A 15,311-nucleotide genomic window follows, 5' to 3' on the forward strand; every position below is an offset into this window, starting at 1 on the left:
CATGTTTGTCTGTATTCCACCCCCTAGTAATGGTAGGATAAAATTAAAGAGAATTAAACATTTGGAAATTTACAAGCTGAATGAATTAGGTTTTTACCAAAGTTGCATGGGCACCGATACGGATACAAATATGGATATGGTATTGAATATGGATGTGGCCATTTTGAACACCGCAATATGGAAATCGCTGGATATGACATTCATAAAAAACACACATATTTTCAACATAGTTCCCTAAGTTATCAGATAAGATTTCCATTACTTTAGAAGTGCATAGACACATAATTGCTACATAAATAATTCTAAATTGATTTAACGATTTACAATATACAAAAATATATACAAACCAGGACCTATAATTAAATTAACAATAATGTCATTTAGATCTGAATTAGGATAACATAAAGTAAAATCTAGATATTAATTAAAAATAAAAATATCTAAATATATTAAAATTTAAAATTTAAATATAAAGAACTAGATAAACAATAATAATCTAAACTTAAAAAATAAAATTTCACAAAAAAACAGAAAAATAAAATAAAAATTGTATGAATGAAGTTTTTTAAATTAAGTATAGGAAGGTCCATGCCAAATTTCATAAAAATCAAATTACATGGTATCCAACATGGTTGGAAAATTTGTGTTTTTGGGCACATGTGGATACGATATCCGACACATACCCAAGACATATCCATGGCTACTTTGTATTTTACTCCGATGGCTAGGTTCACTCACTAGAGCTCTTTTTCTAATGACTTCAACTCGACTCCCACAATCGTGTCAAATTAAATAGCTCCCTATGAAGTACAACAAACAGGTGCTCGGTAGATAATATAATGAAATGAATCTAGGATGAAGGATCTTATCATATTAGGGAGGTATTTAACCTTATAACAACCCTTAATAACAAAAAGGTGCCGCATTCATAAAATAGAGTGCTGACCAAATTTTACTCAGTTAAAAAACTCAGACTTGGCACAAGAAATGAATTTAGTTCTTACATACCTAGGAAATTCCTGAGTGTTTGTTCAAATCAATGGCAATGGAGAAAATAATCAAAAAAACAAATTGCAAAAAAAACGATTTGGAAAAAAAGGAGTTTTCTGCTGACCGAGAAGAGTTTTTAGAGAGTAATCCAAAGACTTGGAAAGTACACACAAATAACTCAGTGGCGAGTAACATACTAGCTAGTTTTACTATGCAAGTATTCACAAGTCGGCAAGTCGCCCACAGGGTTTTGAAGGTGGCTGTAGTACCCCTGCCCTAATCAATTTCTAATCTCGGTTTAATCTTGGTCAGTCTATCTTAATATAATGTTATAGTCAGATGTTTGAGTTAATGCATAGCTGTTGATGTGGTTTTCACACTAGTTGTATGCAAGTTGTTCAGTGTTCCTTTTTCGTGGTATTAATATCGGGTTAACGCTTTCATTAAGTTTATATATGTATGCATGTATGACTCTTGGTTGCAGGAGATTTCAGGTACAACGCCGCATGAGTGCGAGGTTCGTCTTTACCTGGATTTGCAGGTTTGAGTGTACCTCTTTAATCCTTAGAGTTGGATTAGGTAGTCATAAGACCCTAGTTGACCATAGTCGTGCTCAAGTGAGCATCGTCAGTCGTCGTCGGTATTCCCTTTTGGTTGGGTTTGCGAGTCGTCTGTCTGATCGACTTTCTTGGTTTGCGTGTTTGGTGTGTATGGTTAAATTGATTAATTAGTCCGTATTATTTAATATGATTAAATATGTGGTTGTGCATTGAAGATTAATAGACTAAATTAATCGGGATTTCTTTATGTGAATTATCGTTGATTTGAATTGCTCGATTTAAATTGGGAGCAAGTTCAATTAAATAGTTAATTTTAATATTAAATTTGTTATGTTTATGTTGTTGAAAAAGAAAGATTTAAATTTATTTGCAATAGAATTAATTTAATCTTCTTGGCATTTTTGAAATGGAAAGGTTAAATTGAATTAATTGAGAAAATCAATTTTGAATTGAAAAACAATTTAATTTGTTGATATAGTTGGAAAATAGTAATTTTTGGGAATTATTTTTAAATAAAAATTTTAATTCCAAAAACTGAAATTTTGGTCAACTCTTCCTTATAACCTAGACTTTTGGAAAATTTTGGGGATGGATATTTTTGGGAAAAAATGTTTTGTTGAAAAAATATTGTTGGGAAGAAATTTGGGGGTTTTGGAAGGAGGAGGAATTCTTGAGCTTGCAGGTTGGGCTCTTCAGTAAATCTCTTCCAGGATTGCGTATGAAGGTAGGATTCTAAATTGTTTTCTTGTTGCCAAAAGAATTTACTGTTCTGGTTGAAAGAAATGAATTTGTTATTGAAGAATCGGTTTGATTGATTAATAGAGTAGAATGGAAATAAGATCTTGAATTATCCCTCCTTGATTTCATTCCTTGTTTTCAAATCAATTTCTAGTTTGCTAAGAATGATTTAAAATTAAATAAAATTGAAATTTAGTTGGGGGTTTGGCAGATTAGATGTTAAATTTGTGAAGATCAATCTTGTTTGACCAATATGCTGTTGGTTTTGGAGAAATTTTCCCCTTTCCTGATCTGGGTATTTTTAAAAAGATTGCAAATGGGTGAATAAAAATAAAAATTTATTATTCTTTAGTCTCTGGGAGACTGTTTTTTTTAAACTTTGTGTTGCACAGTGATCAATTTTTTAAAAAAAATTAAATTAAATTAAAAAAAGGAAACCCCAACCACATGGCAGAGTTCCCCACCACGTGGAGGGGTGTTGCGTGTCCAATGGGCAGCAGCGCTTCCCATGGGGCCTGCGTGCTCCCTTTGGGAACAGCAGCGCTCCCATGGGGGCTGCGTGCTCCCATTGGGAGGCAGCGTGAGCTTCCCAAGGGGGGGGCCCACGTGGGGGTCCACGTGGGTACCTTCCCCCATTTCAATGTTTTTTTTTGCTGTTAGTTTTTAAAAAAAATGTTTTTTTTTGTATTTTTTTTTTTAATTAAAAAAAATATATATATATATAATATTTTAGTATTATTTAATGGTAAATTTTAATTAAGTTTTTAATTATGATTAATGTAGCATAAATTTTTAATTCATGATTAATTTGATATTAATTAATTGTATAATGGAATATATACGTTAATTAATATTCAAATTTCATTTTATGATTAACGCATTTTTCTAATTAAATTCTAGAATTGCTAATTTCGCAATTAAATATTAATTGGTTATATTTTGGTTAATCTTGGATTAATAAATATATACCTTAATTAATAGTTATTTGAGTAATTTTCTTTTATGCTCAAGGAAACCATCTATTAATCTAGGAAGGATTTTCTTTATTTGGCTTCCCTAAATATGTATATTTCCTTGATATGTATAGTGTAATTTGGTTCTGGAAAAGACGTGTAGAATTTATTTTTGAGCCAGTATGTCAATGATGTTTTTAATTGGAGATTAAATATCTTATTTAATTGGTTAATGGTTGTCTGTTTTTTTATTAATGTGAATTTGGTTTAAGAACTCATTATGGCTTAGATATGTATGTTCGATGCAAATGAACATCAGTGAGTTAGAAAACCAAAAACAACCTGTATCTAAATGAAGTAGATTACTGCAATCTAACATAGATCATGTAGAAAACTTGATCGACTTTTAATGTTTAGATCAATTCGGAAAAGATTGTATCTGCTGAATATTACCTATGCGAGTTTAATTTCTGTATTCGCTTTTGCTTATGTAATGGCATGTCGTGCTTTGTTTGATAGGACCCTCTCGTATGGATTGACTTGGGGTACCTGTTTTAGTCCTCGGTTCCGAGTTGACTGTTGTTTTGTGGTAGTGTCGTGTTTGGTCATATCCTTTGTGTGGGTGTCGAATGATGATTCGTGGTTGACTATAGTTGGTCAGGTCTCTGGTTAGAGTACCGTCAATAAGTGTACCTTGTATGAAGTCATGTTTGACCAAATGGTGGATTTCTCCATTTTGAACTCCGTTCGTCTGACCATGTGTATTCCTTGGTTTTTGAGTTCGTCTGAGTATAGTCTAGTGTCGTATGGGAAAGTGGCTTTCGATTGGGGGCCGCGCCCAAAGTGGCTGCTGGGTAACCCTTCGAAGGTGAGTCTAATAAGTGATAACCTATCAGTAGATTAGAATGTAATCTCTAAGTAAGATAATGTGCCTCACACATGGGACGAGTGCTAACATAGACCCGACATGCTGTGAGAAGGCCTGAAATGGCAATCCATCATCCTTGTCTTCACGAGAGGATGTGTGGGTCCACATGAGGCTTGGATGGGCCGGAGGCTCGGATTAGGTTGCCAAGGTAACCCAGTGTATGGGGCCGGGACCTATGAAGACTTGCCATGGTAACCGTACCAAGTTGTGTGATGACACTTGTCCCTACGTTCGCTAGTGTGTTGTCGTTTTGTCCTGTTAGGAGCACTTTTGTGGGTCGCCCTATTGTCTTTACCCTTGTGAGTACTTGGTTTCATGTTAGACCTTGGGTGGTGATGACTCAGTTTTGTGGATGCTCCATTGGACCTTTGTTTTAGTTTTGCTTATGTTCAGCTGGATCCTTTTCTTTTCAGGGATCGTTTATGTATTTATTGACCGATGTGGTCGTTTGTATATTGCTTATGTTTGGCCTTGATGGCCGGATTGTAATGGTGTAACCTCTTGTATTCCTAACTTTATTAATTATCAGAGGGGTATTGTAGTTGAGCAGACCCGGAGATGTAGCCCTTTAGGGGTGAACTCCGAGATCATTATGGTGTTATGTGATGTTATTCTCTTATGTTTCCCTTATTCAACTTTATCATGTATGAATAGCTTATGTTAGAATGTATAAGTGGATAAGATGGAATTAACTTTAAATGTTTATAAGCAGTTCTTTCTTGAATGCCATTTTGATCGAATGCATAAGTGGTTTAGATGAGATTTATCGTAGATGCATGTATGCAATCGTCTTTTAAATGCAATAAATTGGAATATGAAAGAATGTAACTTAGAATAATGGAATATATTCAGTTGTTGTTAAGGAAATTAAGTATGCTTGAAAAGATCTCATATGTTTATGATGAAATTCTAGTGTGTTAGAATATTAGATGTATGGCTTGTATTTTAATGAAAAGCTTGAATGAAGATTATGAATAGATCTTAATGGATGAATCTTTGCTTGTGATTTATATTTCCATCTTCTGAAAGAAATTATCCTGATTAAGAATTATCTCGTTATTAAGATAATCAGCTTATTGGATTAATTGTGTGAGTTAAGTGAATTGTGAAATTTAAGTAATCTGAATCTTTGATATCTTGTTGTATCTTAATGTGGTGTAACTTTTAAAAAAAAAAAATTATTGCACTCTATTCTTGTGTTTTGGCTTATCCCTTCGGGGTTTCCTGGCGGGGCATTACAGTGGCTACTGAATCTTCCCAGATGCAATTTAATTGGGAGTGATCCTGGAAAATCTAAGTTACGTTGTCACAAAACTTGATCAATTTCTGATCTTTGATAGCTTCTTCTCAAATCAGTGGAATCATCTGTTTGAGTTCACAATGCTACCATCTCTGCTAACCTCCAAATCCATCTTGAAATACAGAATGATGATAAACAATGAGGGCTGCCTTCAACGTTGAGAAAATATGCCTGTTACACCTGCAATATGATATTTACTTTCAACAATGATGGCAAGAGTCGGACATCATGAAAGGCCACGTGATCTATAGATTTGCTGGGAAGCACTGATTTGTCAAGAAAAACTCATTCTGTGGAACCATTAAGGTTTTGGCAATATTTTTTCACATGGTGGAAAGATGAAGAAAATACAAACTGGAATCCCTTGAAAGCCACATTAGATAAGATGGCTTAAATGCAGAGATCAAATAGCAAGAAAGGAATTTCACTGAGAGTTTCATAATTACAACAATTGAATAAAGAAGAAGGTGACTCTAAAACTATAAGGCCAATGTCCAGAGCCACCTAGATCAAAGCAGGCGACTCTAAAAGTAAGTTTTTTCAAGAAACAGTTAGTTTTAAAACAACAAAAATAAAACAGTTCAGTTTCATTGCTCCAATTTGAAAACAATAGATAAAATCATAAAGCCATGTTTTTTTCTTTAGGAAAAGCCAAATCACCAGGGTCAAATGGTTTTCCATCTCAAATATTTCAAGAATTCTGGGATATTATCTGCTCCAACCTGCAACAAATGGATCAGGAATCGGAACACAAGAAGTAAATATTAAGTATATTAGCTGTACTTTCTGGGTTCTCATTCCAAAACAAGCAGGTGCATCTTCTTTGGATGCCTTCACATCTAATATCTCCATTGAATATGGTATACAAAGATTTATTGTAAAAACATTGATTGCCCTTTTAATTTGTTGTCAAAACTTCAATCTTTTGAATCATTTATTACTTATTTTTTTATTGTCACCTAAAGAATAAATAAAAAATACGCATGTTAGGTATAAGAATGTCAGTGATCTCCCTTTTTAGTTCTTATGACTGTAAATGCACCTACCAACAAAAACAAATAAAGACAGGAAAAGGAAATAGTGAGATAAAAATGACCTCCCAATATTGTCATTTTCTTATCATTTGTATGAGCTCCACTCTTCAGCCAGCCCATACACCATATGGGAGTATTGTCCTGCCACAAAGTAAATTCCACTAAGTATCAATTATTTGCCACTCATAGAGACACTTGTTTGAAGATTTCTTCACAATTAGCAAACAAAGGCAAATGCTACCATATACATGTGCCATAGTTTCCTTGGCTTAAAAAATAGTTTAATGGCTTCTCCCATTTGTACTTCAATTTAAAAGAAATGTTGAATGTTGAAGAAACTATGCAAGGGCTCAATTCTTACAGATGTTGTTTGTTGAACAAGATAATCTTGAGGCTTCAATTCCATAGCCGCACCCTCAAAGTACAGGGTAACAGGGGGGAAAATCTCATCAATGCTGATGGAAAAGGAACCATTAGAATAAGTTAGGGTGGGAATTTGAAACTAGAGATATGTGAGCATCAGAACCACAAGTACACAAAAAAATAAAGATCAGATCAAAATCACTTAAAAACTAAACACAAATACACAAACCTATTAGAAATAAAGAAGCATGGGTCTCCTTTGTACATAACAAGTTGTGTCGATTTTGATACCGCAGCAACAATCTACATGTGATTGGTATTAGTCATTAAACAACAAATTTAAGTTCAATAAGAAACAAGATAAAGGTGTGATCTATGTACTTACTGTGTTGAAAAAGGAATCATATGCTTCCTCTGCTAGGTATGCTAGTGTAGTTCCACAATCAACAATCGTTCCACGAGTGTTTGTTGTAGTAAAAACTTGAGGATCAATAGGCAGGTTCTGCCCATTCACGGCAATACCCAGAAGATTTAAATTGTAATGCGCCCTACAAATTGTAACAGAAAAACAGTCAACTATCATGTGACAAGCATTTATTGCCTGTACTTTCTAATTATTAATTTTTACATGAAATAGAGATACTGGCACCATGCCACTTAACATAAACGCAAATAGATAAGAAGTCTCTTAGACTAAAACCTAATATGCATATTACTGATACAGTCCAAAAAAATTGAGAAAAGGTGATATGGTTTTGTTGATGTGTGTTTTATGCACATAACATTTCAGAATAAAATACCAAGGTAATTTACCCTCTCTTGAACAAAATCACCTCAGATGCTAAGGGTAAGATCAACTAAAATGATTCCAAAATTTCTACATGTCAGGTCTTGACAAGTGGGTAACTCAATGGTCAATGTGAATTGTTGCGTTCACTTGGGGACTTACATAAATGTTTGGATTGTCTTCTTTGATCATGAAATATGTGGAATAGGTGTGCTGACAACTTAGGATTTAGCAATGTAGCTCTGGACTTAATTCTTACTAAAAAAATGGGCAAAAGGAATAGGGTTCAAGAAATCTATTCTAAGCCTAGGAATGTAGGAACTGATGAACAAATTTAGTGGAATCAAACTAGGCAAGGTCTCACAAACAGGTATTGACACAAGCTTAGTGCAATCGTCTAAGGTATACTTGTGGATTTTCAAACTATTACCATCAAACATTGACACCATCCAAGTTGACGCTTGTCAAGGGATGCATAATAATTGAAATTAAGCTTACTCAAATTTCCAATTGAGCACACAAGGCGCTCTTACCAACGGCAAGAGGCTAGTGGTATGGATTAAGGATTCCACACAAATATGCTCAACAAATCTTCCATTCAATCTACCAAACATGAAAACAAATTCTAATCTAACTTGGAGGAATTGAAAACCATGAATGCAAAGACAACATTTGAAGAGCAAAATCACCAACAAATTGAACAAAGATTTAGATTCAAATAGCTGCAGCATATACCAACAATTCTACGAAAACTCTCCCTTACAAATGAGAGACAATGAGGTATATATAGAGTCTCATACAAAATGGATGGCCAAGATTAAAACTAAATCAAGGGCCAAGATCATGCCAACAAAACCCTAGAATTGCCCTAATTAGGGTTTACATCAAAAATGGTGCCACCAACATATGGCCCAATAGAAAGATACCTAGTCATCAAATAGGGAATCTCCTAGAAGATTCCTCCCTGCATCTCTCTCTCTCCTAGCATACTCCAAGAATCCAGCTAATACAGAATCTCTCTCCTTCATGGAAATGCTAGGTAAGGTATCTTGTTTTAAATCAATCACGTGTAATGTGTCCGAGCAAGCATCCAAAATGTTCTCCCAATCTGGCATGAGCTTCTGCGAACTATGAACATGAATCAACAAAGAGACCAAATCATCCATCTGACTCTTCTTCAAAGAGTCCAACTAACAAAAATACATAAGTTTCATCTTGTCTCTTAATTCGGCTAAAGTGTAAACCACTAGCATCACTAACATCAACGCCCAATAACTCCTCAATTGAGGCAAGGATCTTCAACTGAATATCTTGAATTGATCCTTCCATCTCTGTACAACTCAGTTGGGCATTCTCATAAGTTGATTTCTTCATGGCCAATGAACAATACCAGCCATGGAAATCGTATCTTTCTCCATTGTGCACAATATTCTCCCTGATCAATGTGGACTTGGGAATCTTCTTCAAAGCTCTGAGGCGTGGAATAGTCCTCTCCTGGATAGGCCGGAATTCTTCCCAAACTCCCTCCAAATACTGGATTCTAAACATGAGCCATGTTGACCTATCATATGCCTAGACAAACTGAATAAGGAAATCATCTGCCTATTTTCTTGCACTTTCAATCCATTTCTTCACCTCCGAGAGTGTATCTCTCGTTGCCTCATAGTGTGAATGTAGTCCATGATCAACTGCAATAGGGGAAATAAGGGTGGGATTCTCACGCCTTATCCCCGCAATGTACCCTCTAAGTCTGATATTCTCTTCTCTATACTTCTCCTTCTCTTCAATCTCTCTATCCAACCTTACGTTGATCGCCCTAAGGTTATCACCAACCTCCTGAAATTCTTGCTCTTGTAGTACGGCCAAGGGCAGCTGAAGTAATCTAGAAATCCATAGGAGTAGCAATGTCCGCCATCACACCTCCAATAGGAACAGCCACCTGCGCAATCTGCATTCCTTTCTCATCTCTAGCTATGTGCAACAAGATCTCATCTCTCTTGGGATCTTTCTCCTTATTGCTCCTAGCTAAGTAGTCATCAATGTTATCAATAGGCTATACCTCTATCATTTTCTTACTCTTTTCAATACTCTTCATCAGCCAATCAGGAATAGCGGACATCTCCATACAGTCATCAAGAGATATCTCTCGATCAAGCCCTCTCAATGTCGAGATAACATCATCATCACGATTGCTCCTGGTCAAATCATATACCTCATTTCCCAGATTAACTTCCAAAAGGACAGTAGGGGATCCCAGCTGATCATCATTCTCATTCGGTGGAGCAGATGTCGTTGTGGCATGTAAATCCTGAATATTCTCTGGTAGTATCACTGTGTTCGAACATTGATGGGCCTCCTTGTTTCGATCTGTCATTTCAACTTCCTTAATTGATGAGACACTAAGAGGGGGTGAAGGAATGATAGTCTTTTGTTTCTTCTTCTTGACCTCCTCAATCTTCTTCCCTCTGGCCTTGACTCCTTCTGGTGTGTTTTTCCTTCTCTTGGGAGCTTGACTCTCCTCATCCGCATGAATCTTGACATCACTGATAGTCCTCTGATCATCCTCGGAAGCGAATTCTTCCAGCTTCATCTTTTCATAAGTGAAGGAAACAGCCATATCAACTAACTTATTCATCTGAAAAATCTACCCATGCACGGGAGAAACTCAAGACCTCTCTCATCAATATCTTCAAATCTATCTCCTCTGACTCTGACCAATTAGGCAATAAGATTGCCTTCTTCATTTCATTTTCATATTGTGGATGTGTATGATCTCTGTCATCTAACACCTGATCAGGAATGAGGAAAAGTCCACACTTCCTCGTGAAATCCACTGACATCCTAGACCACATTCGTCTCTTCACTGCCTGCTCGTCCATCAAGTTGGCCCAATAATCTTCTATGTTTGCCTTGTGGATGAACTTCTCTCCCCTGATCCTTCCAACTTTCTTATCTGGATCAAATCTTTCTCTTTTCTTGAAGGTTGCAAATCGATAGAATGCAAGCTCCTCACTCGCAGTGCTGGCGGCTAAGGCAGACTGGCAAACCTCCAACGTCTTCCCAACTGAAGTAGGGAATGTCACGCCTGTCCTATGCTTCTCTTTTTGAATGGAATCAAACTCTAGAAGCTGTCTCACCACTTCCAACAAGATCATTTTGTCGAAAGGATACTTAGGAAGCCTATAGGGTTCGGATTGAAACCCATGAATCCTAAGGTACGTGAAAATGGGAAACTGAATATACCACGATCCATATTTCTCTATCACCTCTGTTGCCTCCTTGGACAACCTCCTGTGGATTCCGCACTGCAGCATCCGCGTGATGTACATTGTGAATACATCATTCACTCTCTTATAATCTTCAATTCTATACATGTTCAGTTGTGGATAGTACTCATAACTCCTGAATTGTCCTCGCCCATTCTCGACTTCACCTCTGCATATCCATCCTTTGTATGTAACAAACCGTGCAAGCAAGTATACCAAGTAGGAAGTCATGGCGAATGTCTTGGACCGCTCTACATTCCTTAACTGAAAGTCCAAATTGTAACTTATGATTCTAGACCAATTTATCAACGTTCCTCTAAGACAATCCTGAATTGAATAGAACATCTATCCATTGTATATTGCACCCTGCGGCATCCCCATCACTTGATTAAGCAGGAATACAAAATCACTATATTCCTCTTTGAAGTTTGTGCACATGAGTGTCTTGGGAGCCTTGAAATGATGAATCCTAGGCTCAATCATCCACTCCTTATTCACCACGGTCTTGCACGCATCCATATTCTTCGTATATTGATCTTCATATTCTTCCTTAGTTACATCCTTCATGTCTGCTCCACGTGGAATTCCAAACACTTCAGCAATCGCATCCTTAGCAAGGTAGGCAATGACAATGCCCTTAGGAGTCTTGATCATTCAGGAGCGAGGATCATAACATCGTGCACACTCCAGAATAAGCTCACTGCACCGTATGGACTGTGAAAATCCAGCGGCTTGAAAAATACCAGTCTTCATAATGCTCACATACGCTGGGGAAGGAATTTGGCTTCCAACTCTGAACATCCGCTGTTGCATCAGGTTCAGGTTCACGAAATGCATGTTCGTGTCCGTTATCTCCTTCCATCTGAATGACATCTTGGATTCAGGGTAGAATCCAGTCTCAACAATCCTCTGTTGTTCTCTCCTTTCCTTAAGTCCGAACTTCAACATCGCGCCTGTACGAAGCTTAAAGTTAGAACTTAGGAAAATATAAATATTCTTAATAAAATTTCTGACTTCCTAATTGTTGTGACGTTTTCACACATCGCCTCATTGCAAATGGAGACCCCCTACTTTTTAGGCCTTTCTAGTCTTTTGGTTTTTTGTTGTTGGGTCTTTTCGCAGCAGTCTCGTTAGTCTCTCAATTTGCGAGTGTTTGGGAGTCATATTGATCAAGTCTTCTCTTCGTTTGGGCGAGTTTGGTGAAGTCTAGGGCATGTTTTGTCTTTTTTTAGGGTTTCTGCCTTTTGTCCTAGATTTTAGGGGTTTCTGTTAGGGTTTTGGAAAAACTGAACATACGACTGCAATCAGGACCCTTCAAGGAACCTCCCAGTAAAATTTGAGCCAAAACGGAGTAACTTTCTATTTTTAGAAAGTTCCTATTTTTAGGGATTTTACTGAGTCCTGGAATGTCGTCATTTTGCCAAAAATCAAAATTACTATTTTTAGTAATTTCTATTTTTAGTAAGTTTCTATTTATAGTAAGTCATTCTTGTATCCTGTCTAGGGGTCTAACGCTGACACTTTAAAGGTTTCTATTTTTGGAAAGTTTGTTCTGACAGGACCATTCGGGCGAGGTGAAAAAGATCAGGCATTTGCAGCTATTTCTAATTCCGGAAAGTCAGAAAGCAGACAGAGAAAGCCAGAAGATGGTTGAGTGTTGGAGGCCCACTCCTGAAATGGAAAGCGCGGGAAATTTGTCTGTCTGGAAAAATCATCCCAAATTCTTATATGGTGGCCTGATCCAGAAGGGGCTCAAAATCCATCCAAGGCATGGAATTCACAAATTCATTGAATCCTCCACTAGTGGAAAATTCCACCCAAGATGAAGGACAGGCGCCAAAATCAAGGAGGCATGGAGGATTCACAAATTCACTGAATCCTCCAACAAGTCAAAATTCCACCCTACTCCTCAGTTGGGCGCCAAAATGAAGAAGGCATGGAGGATTCACAAATTCATTGAGTCCTCCACCAAGGCAAAATTTCGCCCTACTTCACAGTTGGGCGCCAAAATCAAGAGGGCATGGAGGATTCACAAATTCACTGAATTCTCCACCAATGGAAAATTCCGCCCTACTCACCAGCTGGGCACCAAAACCAAGGAGGCATGGAGGATTCACAAATTCATTGACTCATCCACCAATGCAAAATTCCGCCCTACTCTCCAGCTGGGCGCCAAAATCAATAAGTCATGGAGAATTCACAAAATTGATGAAATTCCCTCTCCAGTGAAAAATCCACGCCTAGGATTGAAAATTCAGAAAATCTTCTAAGGTATGGAAAATCCAAGGGTGAAGGGGGAATGGAAAAGCGGAAATCCCCTCAGGAAATTTTTTGAAGTTTCCATTTTTAGACACCAAATTTTATCAGAATCCGGAAAGTTTTTGCAGATTTGGACTCGTGAGATAATTCTCTCTCTCCTGGACCCAGGTCCTAAATTCTAGGAAAATTCCTTAAAAATAGGAAATGTGCCAAATTGGTCAAAAGGCTCCCTGCAGACGTGATGAATTCAAGAGCACAAAAAATTCCTTCCTCAAGGAAGAATTGCGCCCAAGAAGAAGAAATTCCAAGAAAGTGAAAAAATTGGCTGTGTCGGAAATTCCTTTCTTCAAGACAGAATTCCAGGAAAGGTAAAAAATTGACTAAGTGTTTGAAATTTCTTCCTTCAGAACATAGTTCTTGGAAATCATGAAAATTGGCTAAGGCATGAAGAATTTCCTTCCTCAAGGTAAGGAACAAATTTCTTTCCAAAGGAGAATTCCTTCACAACAAGAAATCACACCCAAGGATGAATTGAAGAAGAAATTTCCCCCCCCTGAAATATTTGAAAAATCCATTCTTGGGCATCAAATCACATCCAAATTTCAAAAATTTTACAGATTTGGATTCGTAGGAGAATTCTCTTCCTCCTGGACTTGAAACCCTAATTTGTGCAAAATTCCTAAAAAATAGGAGATAGTGAAAATTGATGGAAAACCTTCTCCAAGCAAGGAAAGTTGAAGAGACTTCAAGAAAATTCTTCCTGAATCAAATTTTCTCTCTCCAACAATTCTAGATGTGCAGGAGCGGATATACGACGGCGGGGTCCACTTGCATGGCGAGGATCTATTAAACACGTGGCAGTAGAGTGGTGCATTCATTACCAGAATATTTGACCAAATGGCGACCCGGTCATTGCATGTTGAATTTATGGCAGATTCCTTCTGCATGCAGTCATCACGTTCAAGAGAAGATGTTGCATTTATGGCATCATGGGCGATTTTTGCATGAGGGTACATTCATTGCATAGTGGGCACTTTTTAAATGTAATGGTTAATTAATGCTTTATGCGTGCCATTTTCGGCAGGATTGTAATTAATTGTACATGGGCTTTATGGGATATTTATTGTTGATTCCCACCTTGTTGCATCTTGAGTGGAGAATCTTTTGGGCAAACCCTAATTAGGGTTTTGCATGTAGCTAGGGCTTGAAGCCTATATAAAGGGGTGACCCCCCTCATTTGCAAAAGGAGGGAGCCTTGTATGAAATTGTTGCGATAAGTTTTGAGATAATGACAATGAATCATTGTTCTCTGATGGTGTCCACTTAAGTTATTTTTTCAAGACTTGCATGGTTTCACCTTCCTCCCTTAAGAGTAGAATTTTATTTTCTCAGTTGTTGGTAAAGTGCTTTGATTTCAATGGAGAATGTAATGGTGTCTGATGAATTTCCATGGTTCATACTTTTTGCATCTTGCTGATTGTAAGTTGCAGTGTAAAGTTAGTCTGAGCCCCCTAAATTTGTGCTGAGTTCGATTGTGGATAGTTGTTTGGATTGTGTCGTTTTTTAGTATTCAAATGTACTTGCTCGAATTGAAAATCCTCTAACATCCCCAGAAGATTGCACCGGTTCTTGCAGAGTTGTAGTTGATCTTGGTGAAGCAGAGCTTGGTTTATTTGGAATTTGTCCACCAAAGCACTATTCATTGTTATCGCTGCCCTCAGGAGTAGATTTAGATCCTTCTAAACCCTTTCCCCTTTACTTTCAATTCATTTTAGTCCATTCGAAGCAGCAGCATCACAAAATTGCCATATCCGATGATGGAGTTCCAGCCACAACAAAGAAGTGAAAAAATGATGCAAACGTAAGGCCCCTTGGATTACCAGCAATCACATCAGCCAACTAAGTCACGTCCGTAGCATAAAGGAACCTTGGAGTTGATTGTTTGAACTTCCTGCAATCTTAGCATGCAATCGCATTTGATCAAGAGAGAGTGAAGTGACCATTAGGCAACTTTATTCTGTGTTCGACGTTGTCATAAAAAACACTTCAACACTAATGATTTAGACTAATTAGGGTATGGAAATTAGGAAAATAATCCACACTCTAGGCAGATTTCAACAATTTAAATACAAA

At 37.1% G+C, this 15,311-nt stretch overlaps 1 protein-coding gene across 4 annotated transcripts in view; it reads right to left on the minus strand.

The window, feature by feature from the left end:
• The window catches only part of LOC131031594 (aspartic proteinase 36), an 87,186-nt gene that overhangs the window by 33,914 nt on the left and 37,961 nt on the right, over positions 1 to 15,311 (minus strand). For all 4 annotated transcript variants that reach the window (XR_009103061.2, XM_057962745.2, XM_057962744.2 and 1 more), the window contains exons 5-8: positions 7,252 to 7,414; positions 7,096 to 7,169; positions 6,865 to 6,958; positions 6,566 to 6,644 (exon numbers count right to left, since the gene is read on the minus strand). Coding sequence is in view for 3 of the 4 variants with exons in the window: in XM_057962745.2 (XP_057818728.1) it covers positions 6,566 to 6,644; positions 6,865 to 6,958; positions 7,096 to 7,169; positions 7,252 to 7,414 (410 nt within the window). In the remaining variant the exon portion in view is untranslated. The remainder of the gene's footprint in view (positions 1 to 6,565; positions 6,645 to 6,864; positions 6,959 to 7,095; positions 7,170 to 7,251; positions 7,415 to 15,311) is intronic.

This window comes from Cryptomeria japonica, chromosome 2 (genome assembly GCF_030272615.1).
Source record: "Cryptomeria japonica chromosome 2, Sugi_1.0, whole genome shotgun sequence".
Classification (NCBI taxonomy): Eukaryota; Viridiplantae; Streptophyta; class Pinopsida; order Cupressales; family Cupressaceae; genus Cryptomeria; species Cryptomeria japonica.